General features: G+C 42.3%; 1 protein-coding gene across 1 annotated transcript in view; it reads right to left on the bottom strand.

Moving 5' to 3' along the window:
- The window catches only part of COL19A1 (collagen type XIX alpha 1 chain), a 334,061-nt gene that overhangs the window by 215,053 nt on the left and 100,194 nt on the right, over positions 1-18,814 (bottom strand). Inside the window, 2 exon segments of the mRNA XM_065401717.1 lie at positions 4,246-4,290; positions 15,307-15,351. Coding sequence (XP_065257789.1) covers positions 4,246-4,290; positions 15,307-15,351 — 90 coding nt within the window.

Below are 18,814 nucleotides of genomic sequence, written 5' to 3'. Positions count from 1 at the left end.
AGGCTCGTATGTTCACGGATAAGTTTCTAGAAATTAAAATAAATAAATAAAATAGGGTATGCTAGTTACAAACTGTTTTTGCCTTTCTCACCTTCATATTTTCTTATATATGATCAGGAGGCCCTGAAATGACAATTTTTTTCTAGTGTACTAACCACCTACCTTTCTTCATTTAAATTCCTCTGGAAATCCCATTTCTTCTTTTCAGCCCACAAATGCTAAACTACATTAATATAATGCTATTACCATTCACCCCCATTTGTTTATGAGCAAGAAGCTCTAAGTTATCATCACACTCTGGTCTCACAGTGTGTGCTGTCCTTTATTAAGATTGTGAGCTCCTTTGGGTAAGGACTCTGTCTTTATTTGTGTTGTATATGGCATATACATAACACATATTGTTTAAAAATTAATGGTCCATAAACCATAATGTTACCTTTTGGGTAGCTAGACATATGATAAATGCAGGATGGTTTAACCTGCTCCGATTACTTGGCTTCTGTTAGAAATCAGATCCAATGCAGTCAGAGCAGTGTTGTGTGATATACAAAAACACCACACCCCACAGGTTCAGGAATCTTCTGCCCACCAGTGATTGATCTCAGGTGAATTGCAAGTCATGGACTGAGGCTTAGGATACTGGGAGAACAGTGTCCATTTGCCCTGTTAGCCAGAGAAAGAGCACTATGTCAGTAGCCCTCAGAAGAAGAATAGAAATTAAAGGTGGAAAAAATGACCTAATCCACCTCAATCAGTATAAATTATTCCCTACACTCTCTCTCCCAGTGCTTTGCCCAATCTAGTTTTAAATTGCTCAAGGTAAGGGTCCTCTATTTCCTTTGAAAAACTTCTCCATAGTCAAACATTCTCCAACTACCATCTACGTATACTGTAACTTCCATTAAGTGCAAAACATGCCTTCTGCATTTTGTTTAGAGCCAAGCATACTGTCAGCATTTAAATAGGGAATAAATTGAACAACTACTGGTTATTATTAATTAATGTCTAAAGTGGCAAATTTAGACTTGTTGACTCAGTTTGCACAACGAAGAACTGTTACTACCAGGGAGTGCATGTTTTTAAATGGTCACCTTAAAATAAAGGGAAGCTGAACAAAGAGTGGCAGCAGCAGCTGGAATCATGTCCCTATGTCCAAACAAAGTTTATTCATAAGGAGGAGATCATGGCACAGCTGCAAGGGAAATACTTATAAGTCAACAAGCACTTCAGAGCAGAAGAATGGGAAACATAACCAAAGGACTGAGAACTCTCTGTAGAGTTAGAAAAAAATCTTAACGTCAACAAGTCATATTTCAGAAAACTGAGACTGAATCATCTCATATAATTTTTAATGATTACAGATGTTTATTGTAACTTCTATTATTTATTACCATTACTGGATAATACAACATATCTCTCTCTCTCTCTCTCTCTCTCTCTCTGTTCCTAAACAAACAACTTTAAATGTGACTAGATTTTTCTAATCTAGAACACATTTTCTTTTAAAGCATTAACAGTGGAAAATTGACTGGTACTTTTGAAGAGGTATGGTAGCTGGTTACCCCCCAGCCCTTAAAAAGAGCATATCTCATAAGTAGTCTGTACTTTCCTTAGCTCAGGAGCTATATCCTCCATTGTCTTCCTCCAACATGATTTTAAATTGGGCAATGTTAGGTACTTATATGTCCCTCATAACCACAGTACCAGAGCACCACACAATCTTTAATGCATTTATTCCCACAAACATACTTGTGAGTTAGGGAAGTACTATTATCCCCCTTTTGCAGATGGGGAATGAGGAAGAGAGAGACTAAGGCCTAGACCCTCAAAAGGGACTTAGCCTTTGCCATATTGAGCATCACAACACCTAACTTTCATGTGCCTAGAAAAAACACAGGCACACCACTACAATCCACAAAGCTTGAGTTAGGCACATACACTCCCTATACCATGAACGGAGAGAGATAGGCACCTTAGAATGTCATCCACAAAGCCAGCATGATAGGGAGCTGCCTAAGTTAGCCAATGGGAAATCACAACAATTAGGGTGTGTACTAAGCCCTGCTCCTCTTCCAGAGGTAGGTCCTGAAGTCTGGGCTGCAGGAAGGCACCTATCTCTGCTTGTGATTCACAAATCAGGGAAAGACAGGCATTTGCCTGACTAAATCATGTGCAGGGCCAGATCCAATAGGCACATTCCCCACAAAATGGCTGGGGTGTGGGGGGGGGAGGAAGGGACAGGAGAAAGATGTCCCTTAAACCTTGTGGTCACGGTACTCCCCTAAGATGTGGGAGAGTCCTAGTTTTCAAGTCCTCTCTCTGCCTGATGAGGAGAAGAGATTGAACAGGGATCTGCCACCTCTCTGGTGAGTGGTCTAACCACCAGGCTATAGAGTCATGCTAATTTTTTCTCTCACCCAAATAATATTTAATTATCCAATCATTTAATTAAAGCAGAACTACTTACATAGGAGAGATTGAGGGAGCCCCACATCAGAATATCCCATAAGCAATGGGTAAAGCACTCACTTGAGAGATGGCTCTATTCAAATCCCTTCTCCTCATCAGACAGCAGGTGGGAGTCCCCAGGTGAGTACCCTAGCCACGAGGCTAAAGGTTATAAGGGAGGTCTGCCTCTAGCTTCCCACCCTTCACCTCCCTGGCTGTTTTCTGTGGAGTTAGGTGGCCTCTGACAACCATCTTTCTCCTGGTTCATGAACTGCTCTGGGGCTCAAGTAGGAGATAGGTGCCTGGTGGTCTAGGGTGAGATAGCAGTGCACATGCTCAGAGGTAGAAACATAAGCACTGAGGGAACTTTTACAGCAAAAACTTAAGCACTAAGCAAGGCGCCTATGGGTTCAATGGCAGCTAAGCAGGAGTTTTGTGGATAGCAGAGGTGCCTAAAAACAGGAGTCAGGTACTTAAGTACTTTTGTGGATCCCACCCTAAGTGACTTGCCCAACGTAACATAGGATGTCCATGACAGAACAAGACTTCCATCCAGGTCTTCAGTGGCCTGGGTAGTGCTCTAACCATTGGACCATCTTTCCACAGGAATTTAAGGAGTTTAGTTCCTTGGGTTAACATAGGTGTTGCTGCACTGTTTCTGACCACAGGTTATCTAAGATGGGGACATAACCATCTTCTGAAAGTTTTGCTCATGTTGTCTCCTGATGCAGGGCATGTGGTGCTTTGCCATGGAATCCACATTCCTTGGGAGTCTTTTGTGCCAGTTGTATGTCTAAGTAGATCCACAGGAGAATTTACAAGGGGTTACACTTTGAGGAACAGGCTACTGTACTTGTGTTCTATTATGGGTTTCTGGTGTTGGAATTTGAATATGATAGTATACTTTGGTTAAGAGTGACTGACATAATAAATATATTAATAGGAAAAAATGTAGCATATAACCACACGTTCAGTATTTCTCCACACAGTGAGTCAAATTCTGCAGTGGAAGAGCAAGGGAGGTGTAAATCAAATCCACATATGTAAGTAAACGCAAGCCGGGATTCTGCAGTGGGAATTCAAAAAAGGCAGGCAGGTTTAAGTCTTGGATATAGTGGACTAAATTTTTACCTCAGTTACACTGGTGAGACTCCAGAAAGTCAATTCTGCCATTGGTTGTCCCCCAACGATTTCAGTATCAGTTGGATGTAAAAGGGCAAAATTTGTCACCTGCTAAATGTTATGTAACTACATACAGTGATCTCCATTAAAAAGTCAGCTTACATCAATAGATGTCACATATAGGAGATAATATAGTAAATGCTGATTTTTGCTTCCCCCCTATAGTAATTACATAATTTTACACATTTGCAAATTGATTGGAGATATATTTTAATTACCAAACTAATTATTTGTATTCTCACCAAGTAGGACATGCTGTGTAAATAAAAAGCTGCCAGTTACCATGGAAGTAAGGAATACAACCATGTTAGCGCCCTGTAACTTGAAGCTTTACCAAGTATTTTTGTCATGCTAGACACTGTAGGGTTAACATAAAATCTTATCTACATACACACATCCTAACACAACTGGCTGGAAACACTGAGAACATTTTATTATGTCTAATTAATATGAACCATATTGTTAAGCCCTTATTCTACCATAGCAGAAAATAGAGCTTTGTCTGTGAAAGAGCTAAGGACTTCAGAACTAGGCCCTATGTGAGGACAGAAGTTCTCAAGTATCATAGGTTGAAAACATTTAACCACAAAAAACTGCACAAATGAAGTGATTTACCTTTTCACCTTCTTCTCCTTTATTACCCTCAAAGCCACGTTCTCCCTGTTATGAAAAAAAAAAATCACAAGATTGATTGACAGGAAATTTTAAGCAAATGTCATATACATAACAAACAATCTACACAACTTCTATTGCATTTAATTGTATTTCAGGTTAAAAATAAGGCTTGACAAGACTACACAACTTGGATACTGAATATCTTATCAGCACCTCAAAAGATCTGAAACTTATATGGAAAACTGGAATGGCTTTCTACGGGTTTGGCAGCTAACTCTGTTTATAGTCCAAGATACCAACCCTCTCATTCTGAAAATCAATGTTTTATTTATTTTATTTAAATTTATAAGTGCGACTTGCCAGGTGTCAAGGCGCTGATCAATCATTGTGTATACAAAGCTTATTCAACCAAGAAGACCTCTCTATGAAAAATGTACAGAATGATTTGATCTTTGCAGCATATGCTGAAGATTACTATATCCCAAGCTCAGATGGATCCAAAGGGAAGTGGATTCCTGATTTGAGTATCCTTCACCAAAAAAGACCAGTTACCATTTTCCTCCCATTTAAATTATGGAATTCTTAGATCAAGCGCTGTACCTGAACATAAAAGCTCTGGTTTCTAATGTAGTCAAGATGCAAACTAACAAATCTTTAATTTACCAGATATTAATGTATATGTGACGGGTTCCCTCTGGGGTACCACCTAGAACTGGGGTGTGACGGGTTTGGGCCCTTTGGGGTGTCACCTTATGTGCTGGGATGCCACTGAGTCAGCCTATTCTGCCATCCAGGGTCCCCTTTACCTGGCCTTGCTGGGTTAGGCTCACAAGCCTCTTCCAGCCAAGCACACAGGCAGGGCCACACCCAGCAGCACAGAGAGACAGAGATCCACTCTGGAAAGATTCAGCCTTCGGGGCTCACCCCAACACTCTGTACCCCTTAAAGGGAGTGGGCACCAAACCCAAAGGTTTTATGAAATTCGCCCCCTCCCTCAATGTGGAGAGAGATATGCACAACTTCTTGCTCCCCCCCCACCACCCCCGGTTAGAAATTACCTAAACTGGGTTATATTATAAACAAGAAATAAGTTTATTAACTACAAGAGGTGAATTTTAAGTGAATATAAGAGATAATAGACAGAACAAAGAAGATTACTGACCAAATAAAGCAAAATACGCAAGCTAAGCTCAATATACTTAAGAAACAAGCTTCAAAATGTAAATTCTCACCCTAAATGTTATTTTTAGGCAGGTTGCAAAGTTTCTGTGGTCCAGAGTTCCAGTAGGAGGGTGGTGAAGCACTGGAATGGGTTACCTAGAGAGGTGGTGGAATCTCCTTCCTTAGAGGTTTTTAAGGTCAGGCTTGACAAAGCCCTGGCTGGGATGATTTAGTTGGGAATTGGTCCTGCTTTGAGCAGGGGGTTGGACTAGATGGCCTCCTGAGGTCCCTTACAACCCTGATAGTCTATGATTCTATGCTTATATTCCTTTTGAGACTGGACTCCTGGCTCAATCTAGACTCCCCCCTTGCCTTCCCTTCAGGTGGCTTTAACAGTCTTTTTTCTCGGGCAGACAGGCCATGGAGAGGAGGAGTCCCACTTGCCTTCCTCCCCACCCTTAAATAGGATTTACATAAGGTGGCAATCCTTTGTTCACAAACTTGACACCCCCCCCCCCCCGTGAAAAGTTACAAGAAGTCCCACCTGACTCTGTAGTACAGGAATTGGCAACCTTTGGCCCACAGCCCACCAGGGTAAGCCCCCTGACGGGCCAGGCCAGTTTGTTTACCTGCCGCGTCCGCAGGTTCGGCCGATCGTGGCTCCCACTGGCCGTGGTTCGCTGCTCCAGGGGGTGGCGGGAAGTGGCGGCCAGCACATCCCTATACCCGCGCCGCTTCCCGCAGCCCCCATTGACCTGGAACGGCGAACCGCGGCCAGTGGGAGCTGCGATCGGCCGAACCTGCAGACGCGGCAGATAAACAAGCTGGCCCGGCCCGCCAGGGTGCTTACCCTGGCAAACCGCGTGCCAAAGGTTGCTGATCCCCTGCTGTAGTATCACAGCATCCATGAGTCAGTGGCAATATGGAGCATCTGCAGGAAGGCCAAGCCTTTTCATAGTCTATTGTCCTTGCTGATGGGCCATCAGCCCTGTCTGGCTTTTCCATGGTTGTACCTGAAGTGTTAGCAGTGGGCGTCACCCAAAGTAGCATATTGAAATACAGATGCATAGTCAATATTCCTAACTTCAGATATAGAAATGATACAGGCATACAAACTGGATAAACACATTCAGTAAATTATAAATTATATATCACATTCAGTAAATTATAACCTTTCCAATGATATCTTACAAGACCTATCTTGCATAAAGTACATCTCGGTTATGTCATATTCATATCATAAGGATATTTTCATAAAGAATATGGAGTGAAATGTCACATGGGCTCCATTGAGCACCCTGACCCACTAGCCTGGGCTCCCACTCACCCTGTAATGCTGTGACAAGCTGCAGACACGTTCCTGGTCTCTCACTTTCCCCAGCACACAGGTAGAGATACACCCAGCTGTACTAACATGCAGACTGGCTTTCTGACTAGCCTCTGCATGGGAAGGCTATACAGCTAGGGCACTTACCAGCTTCTCAGGTGCACACCACCTCTTTCAGACACACACCTCTGTGCTCTCTAGAGTGGGATCTATCCCCTGTTTAGCTGTGGCTCATAGCTAACAGCCAGAACAGTCCTTTTACTGGTAGGCACTATGCCCTCCCTCTTTGAATTGGGCTTGCCTCCAGCTGCAGAGTTCATGGAACCCTCACCTACCTCAGTGGTCTCTAGGATTCCACCCCCCACCTCTGGACTTCCCTCTAGGACATCTTCCTATGCTTTCTAGAGTGAGGTCTGTCCCTTGCTCAACTGCAACCTGCTGGCAGCCAGCAACCTGGACAGTCTTCTCACTGACAGGCAATACACTCTCCTCCACCTTTGAGGAAAAGCTGCTTTTAGCCACTGGGCAGTAGGAGCTGGTCTCAACCACACCCACCCCTGGAAGCAGACTGTTTTCTACTGCTGAAGAGGAATTAAAGAAACACTCTTCCATTCCCCCAGCAGTTCCTGAGACTTCACCCTTTCCCTCTGGGGTTTCAGCACAATATTGCTCCTTGCTGCTGACAGACCCCTTGACAGCCTGAGCTACACTGAAAAAGTCATTCCCAAGTAACAATTGTGTTGGGTTACCACGTACTACAGCCACAATTAATTCAGCTTCCAAATCCCCAGTTTCTATGTGCACTTTAGCCAATGGCACAAGGATTTTGTGACCTCCTACAAACAAAGTCTCTGCCATCTGCCCTGGCAGTATGTCTTTCTCCTGAACAAGGTCTCTTCTGACCACAGAAATGTCTGCACCTGTATCCGTCCACCCAAGTTGTTCCTTGCCATTAATTCTGACAGTCTTTATGTGTTTCCTGCCTGGCTGTGCAGAGGCTACTTTTACAAACCCTGTATGATAAGTGGCAATTGCCTGAGGTGCCTCTGTGCTCTGGGTAGCAGCGTTCCCATGAGTTGCTTGCTGCCTGTTCCCACTCAGCACAGGGCATTTATTCCTAAGGTGCTCAGTGGAATTACAACAGCAGCACCTTCTGGGCTCTTCTGTTTTTACAAGGGACTTGGGCGAGGACAAGAGGAATGGACTTGGGGAGATGAGCATCCAGCCTCCCATCCACCCTCCCTTTCCCCAGGAGTTAAACAGAACCCTGTTTTCCTCCAAACTTAAAGCCCTCTGCCTGTGATTTATTTCTAATAGATACTTGGGTTTGTTCAAATTGATCAGCTAGACTGTTCATCAACAGTCTTTACCTTTTTATCCCATAAACACTGTTTTACATCATCATTACATAAATTCAGGAAATGTTCCTGAGAAACAAGATCACACATTTCTTCAAAGCTTGTAATACCTTTTCTCCTTACCCACTTATCCATCAAATCTCTCATCTGGTTTACATATGACACATTTCTCATTCCAGCACCTCTCTTAAGGCTTCTAAATTTTACTCTATATGTTTCAGGTGTAATCTGAAACGGTTTTAAAACCATTTCCTTGAATTTACCATAATCTGAAGCATCTCCAATTGGCATCTTACTGAATATATCCAGCGCTCTCCCAGACAACTTTGCAACCAAAGTGGGCATCTTTTGGTCTTCAGGAATCTCATGGAGTACACACAGCCTCTCAAAGGTGATGAAATATTCAGCAATGTCCCCCGTCTTGTTGTACGCAGGACACAATCGTTCCCATTTGTGGATTTTTGGAGAGCTGTGGGGGTGCTGGTTCCGCTTCTTTATCAAATCCAGTTCATGCTTCCTCTCTTTTCCCCTCTCCTCCAGGCCTCCATTTCTTTGTCTTGCAGTTCCAGGGCTCTCTGGTGTGCAGCTTTTTGCTTGGCCTCTTCGGCTTGTGTGGTTCTCCAGTGTGCAGCTTCTTGTGCATTAATCTCCATTTGTTTTAATTCCATTTGTCTTCTGTCTCCTTCTCCCTCTCTTCTGCCTGCAATCTGCCATGCTCCAGATTCTTGCTAGGTTCACTTTCACTCATTTTCCTGTTTTTCTGTCCATACTTCCCTTGCCCGAAATAAGCAAACAGAAAATAACAAAACTGGTAATCACTTTGACTGAGCTCTAGCCACCACACTTAAAACTCATTTAAAATCACCACCAGTGTCTCAGAGCAACAAGCTGTGCATATGACCCTGCTTGCTGCGCAACTGTGAGGGGTTCCCCCCTGGGATGCCGCCTGCAACTGGGGTACCACTGAGCCACCTGACCTACCAGCCTGGGCTCCCACTCACTCCGCAATGCTGTGACAAGCTGCAGACATGCTCCTGGTCTCACACTTTCGTCAGCCCACAGATAGGGACAAACCCAGCTGTAATAACATGCAGACAGGCTTTCTGACCAGCCCCTGCATCAGAAGGCTACTCAGCTAGGGCACTTACCAGCTTCCCATGTGCACACCTCCCCTCCCCAAAATTATACTGTCTTGCACTGCACAGAGAACTGTATAGCATAAGCTCACAAAATTTGCCCTCTCCCTCAATGTGGAGAGAGACATGCAACAGCTTTCTGCCCCAAGTATGATTTCCACACACTGGTTTTAGACAAAACAAAACCAAGTTTATTAACTACAAAAGATAGATTTTAAGTGATTATAAGGGATAGCAAACAGATCAAAGCAGATTACCTCGCAAATAAACAAAACCGTAATCTAAGCTATTTTAATATACAAAAGAGATTGGATACGAGTAGCAAATTCTCACCCTAAATGATGATTTAAGCTATCTGCAGAGATTCTTAAAGAACAAGCTGCACTTGCTTGCAGCTTAAAACCCCAGGTACTCCTTTCACAGGCTAGAAATCTCTCTAGCCTCGGTTCAGCCCTTCCCCCAGTTCAGTCCTTCTTCCTCAGGTATTTTCAGGAGTTTCCTTGGGTGAGGAGTCAGTGAAGAACCACGATGATGTCACTCCCCTGCTTTAAATAGCTTTTGCATATGGGAGGAACCCTTTGTCTCCAGGCTTAGTTCCCATACCTTTTAGTGGAAAAACACTGGTATTTCAAGATGGAGTCCAGTACCAAGTGAACTGGTCACATGACCCTGTAGGGTCACAGCAGACATAACTCCTGTTTTTAGCGTCCTCAGGAAGGCTCCCAGTGGGAGATTCTTCTAAAACCTATTATTCTCCCTAATGGCCCTTCCCAGCCAGCCATCTAGACTGATTGTATTCTGCCTAATGGGTGTTCCCAGGTGTAAACACATTTTAATCGATGTATAGACAATATCACTAACTTCAGATACCAAAATGATACTTGCATACAAATATGATAATCATATTCAGTGAATCATAACCTTTTCAAGGATATTGGACATGATCTATATTGCATAAAATACATCATAGTTATGCCATAATCATATCATAATATTACTATGAAGAATATGGGATGCAATGCCACAGCATACACCCTATTTAATGAGAAATGCAATCAAAGTTCTATTCCTTCAAGTATAGGAACAGGCAAACTACCTAATCCAAACACAGATTCCATACTCCACATCCCCCAAAACCATCTAGCAGGAGGTGGTTCTCATTTCATCTTCCTTTCTTAGCATCCACATCCATAGCGTTGATATGGCATACATGAACTCTATAGGTCTGGAGATCAAGAAAATGGAAATCTTCCAAATCGCAGCACATGGTATTTCTCTCACTTTACTGCAAAAATTCCTCATTTTTATTTTGTAATCCTCTCTCCCCCTCTAACTTCACCTTTTGAAGAATTCCATTCCCTTATATAGAAGCCTAAAGTTTAAATGAGGGTAGGTGAAACAGTAGGCTACAACATGCAAGCTTCCTATTTACAGTATGTTGCCAAATAATTCAGTTGACACAGCATCATGAGCTACATCTGAGAATCAAGTTCAAAGTTTTGAGATGCACAGATTCATATACCAGCAAATAGTTCTGGGCTTTCCAGCAGCTGTTTGTGGTGGCTGCATTATGCTTACAGTTTTGGCTGATGTGGTTGGTGAAGTCAACAGCTTAGATGTCAGTTTTAGTAGTATGCCTAAGATAAAGTATGCAGAACTTAGTCTGGGTACGATAGCAGCCCATGCTTTTCTATTGGAAAATATGCATGTGGTGTTTGTTAAAATAATTTAGAAATGTTTCTTCATTTTTGTTTCTCTGACATAAATTCTGAAATATATGTCCCATTATGCATCTTTGATATATTCCTAAAAAAAGGCATTTCCTCCCTTTAGCTTCATCAGATGTAAGATTGCAAATCTCTTGTTTTCACAGTCACAAAATATCAAATTCATCATATAAGTTCTCAAAACCTGTGCAAATAAAGTGTGGCTGGGTGTTCTACTGGAAGAGCTACTCTTCCAGTAGAAATTGAACTAATTCTCAATTTTCCCTACAGCTAGAATCTGAGCTCTTAGATTTTAATCAAACATGTAGTTTAAATATCTATGATCCTACTAGCGTTATTTATTTATTTCCAATATCATCTCTGGTGCACTATGTGTTTTCCAAACATTTGGAAGACACAATCTCTATCCAGAGGAGCTTACAGTTAAGCAAACAAAGACAGCAGGTAAGAGAAAAATGGAATAAATATACAGTTTCAATATCAATATATATAAATAGGATAGGAAAGTTATACCCAACTTACTCAAGCATGAAAGCATCCAACGGCAATTTTCTTGAAGGCAAAAAAGCTGAGTATCATGAAATATGTGGTCAGACAATAAGACTAGATGACAAGTGGAAGTAAACCACATAACAGTTCTGGGTTCATCATGCATTTATTCCCCACTGTGATTATTAATTGCCCACAATGTGTTTTTTCTTAGCAACAGTATATTTAGAGATGTTCGTGCAAATGAACATTTGCAGGATATCTAAAAGACTCTCTCCTCTCTTTCCACACTCAGACTCCTTTAAATATGTAGCCCTGTTCTTTCAATGGGAGTTTTAATAGTGCTATGTTAGTGGAATAATTTGCTATTTCTAGTTTTTAAAGCCTGGTCTACACACAGAGTTGAATGGAAATAACTAAAGGAGTGATTTTATATCATTTTAGTAAAACCAATGCAATTTTCTACATACACACTCTGATATCCATTTAAGCCAGGCTTATTGCAGGTGGAAGAGAAACAGATATAAACGAGCCTACATACAAAGTTGCACTGGTTTAACCAAACCAGTTTAGTTTACCCCTAAAGCACATGTTCCAAAATGGTAGCCTACACAGAAGCGCACCTACCACAGGACTGGAAGAAGCCATTTCTGAACTGGTTTAGTCCATATCTATCAGTAAAAGATACTGCTAAATATATACATATTGCACACAAAAAGCTGCATTAAAAGAATTATTAAGGTTGCAAAGTCAAGCACTTAGGAAATCTTAATTTAGCCTTACTTTAGCATATACCTTTAATTACATAATCACATACCATTTTTATCCACAGGATAAAATGTCTTGTCTCATTCAATGCACAGGAAGGACAGTGCCCACTCAGTGAGCAATTATTCAATATTTTATTTTATCATCACTATTCAGTAGTGGCCCTATGTCTTATTCGCTGCACAGTTATCAACCCCAGTTTTCAAATCATAATAGTGCTTCACACACAAATTATCATCACAATACCCCCGTGGCATGAGAAGGTTGCATTATCCCCAATTTACAGTTGGACAGTTGAGACACAGAGAGAGTAAGGTCAAAAGTTTCCACTAATTTTGGGTGCCCAATGTGAGACAACTAGGGCCTGATTTTTCAGAGTATTTAGCATTATATCATACTTTATATGTTTGAAGCAAAGCTCCCATTAATTTCAGTTGCAGCCTTGAGTGCTCAGCCAATCTGCAAATTATCCCAGGGTCTCAAGTCAGGCACTCAGACAATGAGGAACACACAACTACTGACCATCTGTGGAAAGTTTAAATGAGGTGTCTAGCACACGTCCTGCACCCCAACCCCCTTCCCTGAGCCCTCTCATACACCCCGCACCCCTCCTCTGCCCCAATCCCTTGCCCTGAGCCCCTTCCTGCACACCACACCCCCTCCCGCACCCCAACCCCCTGCCCCGGCCCTGCATACAATTTGCCCTCCCAGATGTGGCCCTCAGCCCAAAAAGTTTGCCCACCCCTGCTCTAAGGCAATTGAATATTGCCCTAACCATGAGACTATCATTTCTGTTCCTGCAGTCTCCTGCCTCATTCATGACACACCTTTCAACTTCTAAATTAAGGATAGTATAATGTATACAAACAAAGGGCTCAAATTAAGATTGCATAGGCATATACTACTGCATGCTCAGTTGCTTTGTAACAGGAAGGAACCACGAGGGGGATGGAGCTCGTGCAGTCACACTATGGGGGTAACACATGCACAGCCTGATCAATACCAGGAGCTGTAAGAGGCCTGAGCATGCTCAATGAGGATGGAATCGTCCACGATTCCTAGCTGCTAAGAACTGAAGTAGTATCTACTGTGTGTGTGCACACAGTGATTTTTCTAAAGCTTATAACTTGGCCAAATTTGGGCAGACATGGCCACCCTCTTGCCAAATTTCAAGTCTCTGCTACAAGATATGGGGGCGCTTTAACTTTTTAAAGAAAAGGTCACCAGAATTTTTTAATATGGGTAAAACAATGTTTTCCCCTAGCTTTGTTCTTGGAAACTGCTGAACCATTTTGGATGAAGTTTTCCAAAAGCTTTCAGCTTGAGCAGACGGGGATGAAAATTTCAGCCCAAATGCTTAGAGTTTGGCAAAGTTATAAGCAACTAATAAGCAAAGTCAGAGGGCTTGTCTACACTTCCCGCTAGACTGGCGGCAGCAATTGATCCAGCGGGGGTCGATTTATCGCGTCTAGTATAGATGCGATAAATCGACTGCTGAGCGCTCTCCCGTCGACTCCAGTACTCCACCAGAACGAGAAGTGCAAGCGGAGTCGACGGGAGAGCATCAGCTGTCAATTACCGCAGTGAAGACACCGCGGTAAGTAGATCTAAGTATGTCGACTTCAGCTACATAACTTCAGCTACGTGAATAGCGTATCTTAGATTGACCCCACACGGTAGTGTAGACAAGCCCTCAAAGTGGGAAGTGTCAAGCAACCTCAACAGCTTCTTAAGTGCCACCAGCCCTGCCTACAATAAACATGCATCTTTTTATGAATTACATCTTTTGGGGTCATCTTATGTCTTGCTAATTGAACATTTTGGTGCTGTTACGGTATTCTGTTCACGAGTACAATAAACATATTTGTCACATTTCCAAGCAGTGTGAGACAGCTGAGGCTAGAAAATTCCTGGCCCAATATCTGGAAATATTATGCTTTCTTATGAATATAAAAAGAATGAAGGTATGTTTGTAGCAAAGTTCTTTTTTTTTTAATAATATACTGTAGCAGAATATGTTTCTGGGTGTTTATTGCCACTATGCTTGCATGTATATGTTCAGATTGAGGTCTATTGCCTGTCCCAAGATCTACTGCCTGTAAAATAATGCTTCATTTATCACTCACTTATGAAGGAGGTTAACAATAAAAGTTTTATGTAAGTGACATAAAACATCTAAATGAATGAAGTTTAACTGTTGAATACATGGAAATACAAATCTCAAACATAGAACAATATCATGTGCATGAATTATAGACTTTCCTGTCAAAAAAATGAAGAAAAGTTTGTTCTTTAAAACTTGAGTATTATTGTTAACAAGTCTTTTAAGATTACATTTTATGGATAATTTGATCTAATCAGAGCTAGCAATATATTACCCAAACTGCCAATATGTAACACCAGCCAAACAGTATAATGAGAGTTCAACAAGCAACATAGCTTCATCCAAACTTTTAGGACAGAATGCACTGAGGTGGTGGTCAAGGCAGCACAATCAGCCCATAGGGTGTAAGGAATGCCTTGTATTGCTTTGTAGTGACCCCTGCCAGTGTTCTGAAGATATGTCACCATCAAACTCCCAAAATAAATTGATTTATTAGGCACCCATTCTGGATTCTAGGTGCTGAAGTGCATCCAGCCTTCCTGAGGGAGACTCAATACCATGTGAACTATCTGAGGGCAGGAATAAATAGGAGAATGTTGCACCAAAGAGAAAATTTGACTGGGAAGTCAGCAAGTGACCACACTGTCATCCTCCTCCTTCCTGGGATTTCACCAGGAAAGGGTAGTTTTGAATTTCTGAATAAGCACATCTCCAAGCTGGGCTGGCATAGCCCAATTTTGAGGCCTAGCCAACTGATTCCAAGCTCCTAATGCAGAATGACATATGCAGGTGGCTGTGCCTGCGCAGGCATTTCTCGTGTCATTTCTGGTGCCAGAGGCCCAGTGATAGAGTTCCACTGGCATATGAAATGAATCTTACACCCCACATGTAATTTAAAATACTGACCAATTTCTATAGATAGTGAACAGCTGGGAAAAAGAAGGAAGCTTCAGAAATGCAAATATACAAAATAAAACTAAAATGCCTTTACCTTGGAACCAGGAAGGCCAGGAACACCTACTAAGCCATCTTCCCCCTGAAACAAAATGTACATAACCTTCATTATTTGGCTCTCACTCACATGAGCAAACCACAAGAAAAATCAAAGACTACTTATTCCCAGCAATATTTTCAAACTAAGCAAGTCCCAATAGTTTTACAAGTGATTATGGATAGATATTTGCCTCTTTAATCATTTGGTATATTATATGTATTTTTACAGCAACATCCTGGGTATATGCTGTATAGCTACATACAAACTGCTAATTTTTGTTGCTTTGTTCAAACTATATTTCACTCAGAAAATCATGAATAATGACTAGTTGCAGTGCATCAAGGAGTACTGCCAATTCTCTTCATTTTACTGTGAGTGACAGGATTTCAGAGGTTTCTGGAGCCCATCGTGTGATGACATAAGGAAGCTCCAGCTCCCTCACAACGTGCAGCCCTGCCAAAAGCCAGAAGAGTCTCCTCCGTTCGTTGTTTTCACAGGAGGGAAGGAGGAAGCAGAGAGCCCAGCAGCTCAGAGCGGGTCCAGTCCCTCTTCTCCCCTCTCTTGTGAACAACTGGGACAGAACAGCACATCTGCTCCCCCCCACTACTCCCTGCAGCACCCAGCCTGGGAAGGGAAATGGGGAGGGGTGAAGAGCCTCCATAGCTGCCCTCCAGCCTGGGAAGGGGGAGAGTTGACTCCACTGTTGCTGCCCCCTGGCCTCAGAGAGGGGAGTGAAGAACCCCATGAGAAGCAGAGGTAAGGAATATAGGCCCACATTACAGCTGGGTGAACTATGGTTTTAAACTGCATTTGGATGTTAGCCTGAGTGACAGGCCCAAGGCATGTGACCAAAAGGAATGCATTCATGAGAAACAAGAGTTGTTTCATGTTAAACTTGTAGTGACTCTTGAAATACCATTCTTATCTTATTTAAGGTTTGGGCTGGAGTAATAAAAATAAAGAAAACATGGTTAGTTGGATAATAGGTGAAGTAAACAATTATTCGTTTGTTTAGAAAGAAATACTTAGTTCAATATCTAGGGAAAAATTCAGCAAAATAAGATAAGAAGGAAACCCTGAAAAGAAAGGGGCCCAGCCACGAATCTTGTCTTAACCAGGCCAGGGGGCAGGGTTCAGCCCCAACACTCTCTCATCTAGCTTTGGCTAAGGTCCAATAACCAGCAATGAAATCACTGGTATATTATAATGTATAAAAAGCAAGGTTTGTTTGGAATTTCTTTGTTGGTTCTTTTCCTCCTCTCTCTGGAGTCATGCCATGATGGGAAGATATCTCCTGCGCCTGATCCTGTTGTAAATATTTTGGCCAATACTTATAACTGTATTGTTGCTAGGAGTATAAGTATATATATGCTTGTATTGGTATTTTGTATATAACCAACACCAATTGGCCATTGGACTAATAAAGGAATACTTGTGTGGAAGCTGAGTCATAGTAAGCCTTAATAAATTTATTAGGAAAATCATTTCTAACAGCAGAGCAGAATTAACTGCTAGGCAGTGGCTGGGCAGATGTGCAAAAATCTCTGTAAGTAATTCATTTGGGAGAGTGGGCAACACTAATGGTCTCACACACACACACACACACACACACACACACACCAAACACACGGAAGAGCTGGGGAGAGTTAAAAAATATCAAAAGACAAAGCAAAAATATAATCCCAACAATATATTTTTTTAAATCATGATTTTTGGGGGTCTGATCTCTTGAGGTTGGCAATATTAATCTAGTTATATGTTCAAAAGGTAATATTCTAGTCCTTCCTGAATGCTGTACCATTGCTTTATAACTTCTGGGCAAGAGCCATGATTAGAGAGTTAGGGGCATATTCTGAGGCTATGTCTACACTAGCGCGGTAAGTCAACCTAAGTTACGCAACTCCAGCTATGGGAGTAACGTAGCTCAGGGATCGGCAACCTTTGGCATGCGGCCTGCCAGGGTAAGCCCCCTGGTGGGCCGGGCCAGTTGGTTTACCTCCTGCGTCTGCAGGTTCGGCCGATCGCGGCTCCCACTGGCCGCGGTTCGCCGCTCCAGGCCAATGGGGGTGGCGGGAAGCGGCGGCTAGCACATCCCTCTGCCTGCGCCGCTTCCGCAGCCCCCATTGGCCTGGGACGGTGAACCGCTGGCCTGATGTAGCTGGAGTTGACGTAGCTTAGGTCGACTTATTCCAGTGTCTTCACTGGCCATGTTGACGGGAGACACTCTCCCATCGACTTACTCCTCTTGTTCCTGGTGGAGTACCGGAGAGTGCTCTGCCGTCGATTTAGTGGGTTTTCACTAGACCCACTAAATGGACCCCTGGTGCATCGATCGCTGGAGTATTGATGCTGAGGTAGTGTAAACATAGCTTGATTGCCCTTTCAGTGATGTAACTCAGGAATAATTCCACTGAAATCAGTGGTATTACATCAGCGAAAGTGGTATCAGAATTAAGTTCTAATTTCAAAAGATATTCATGCTGTGTTTCACAGAAGACTCCATCTTGAATCTTGCCAGGAAGACTATGATTGATTAAAAAAAAAATACTGATCTTTGTTGGGGAGCTTTTCAAAGTGAGGGACAATTCAACACTGCACTTAACACATGGCTTTCCAAGGAAAAGCATAACCAAAAGAAATGTTAAGAATTCATTATCGTTAAATGAATCCCTTCAATAAGCATGAACACAAAGAAGTAAAGCTCCTTATATGGTCAACCTCTAATTTTTGTCTCCACAATGGAGAAAATGAAAATGCTTCCAATGTATACAGTTGGACAATTCAATGAAAATATCTGTTCAATGTACATAGGTAATCAAACAGTATGTAGTAAGGAAGGGCTAAGGAAAGGGTTAGGCCATTATATAAATTAATGGTATTGGTCTAACTTTGAATACTGCATTTATTTCTCGTCACTTCACCACTAAAAGCATATAACACAAACAGAAGAGATTCAGACGAGTGATGGAAATGGTCAGAGGTATAGAAAGACTTCCATATGTGACAAGATTAGGATTATATAGTTCTAATTTACTTATTAGATATACAGTAATAAAAGGCTAGAGATGGTAAAGTGGACTCTCCTATTTCTCCTCTCATAATAAAGTATATGGAAATAGTACACAAAGTTAATGACAATAAATTTTAAAATTATTACATTAAAAACTTTTTAAAAAACCACACAATACATCTTGTGACAGTGAGTTCCTTCTGTTATTAAGATCAGGAACTTATCCGAATTCAATGAAGGATTGGACATTTATATGACTAACAGCATCCACAATTATAAAGAATAAAAATGCGTAAGATATAGACCAGGGGTCGGCAACGTTTGGCACGCCGCTCGCCAGGGTAAGCACCCTGGAGGGCCGGGCCAGTTTATTTACCTGCTGACGTGACAGGTTCGGCTGATCGCGGCCCCCACTCGCCGCGGTTCGCCGTCCCGGGCCAATGGAGGCGGCGAGAAGTGGCGCGGGTGAGGGATGTGCTGGCCGCGGCTTCCCAA

The sequence above is a fragment of the Emys orbicularis genome, chromosome 3 (assembly GCF_028017835.1).
Source record: "Emys orbicularis isolate rEmyOrb1 chromosome 3, rEmyOrb1.hap1, whole genome shotgun sequence".
NCBI lineage: Eukaryota > Metazoa > Chordata > Testudines > Emydidae > Emys > Emys orbicularis.
Note: the sequence above shows the minus strand (reverse complement) of the source record. Positions and strands in the feature narration are given on the sequence as shown.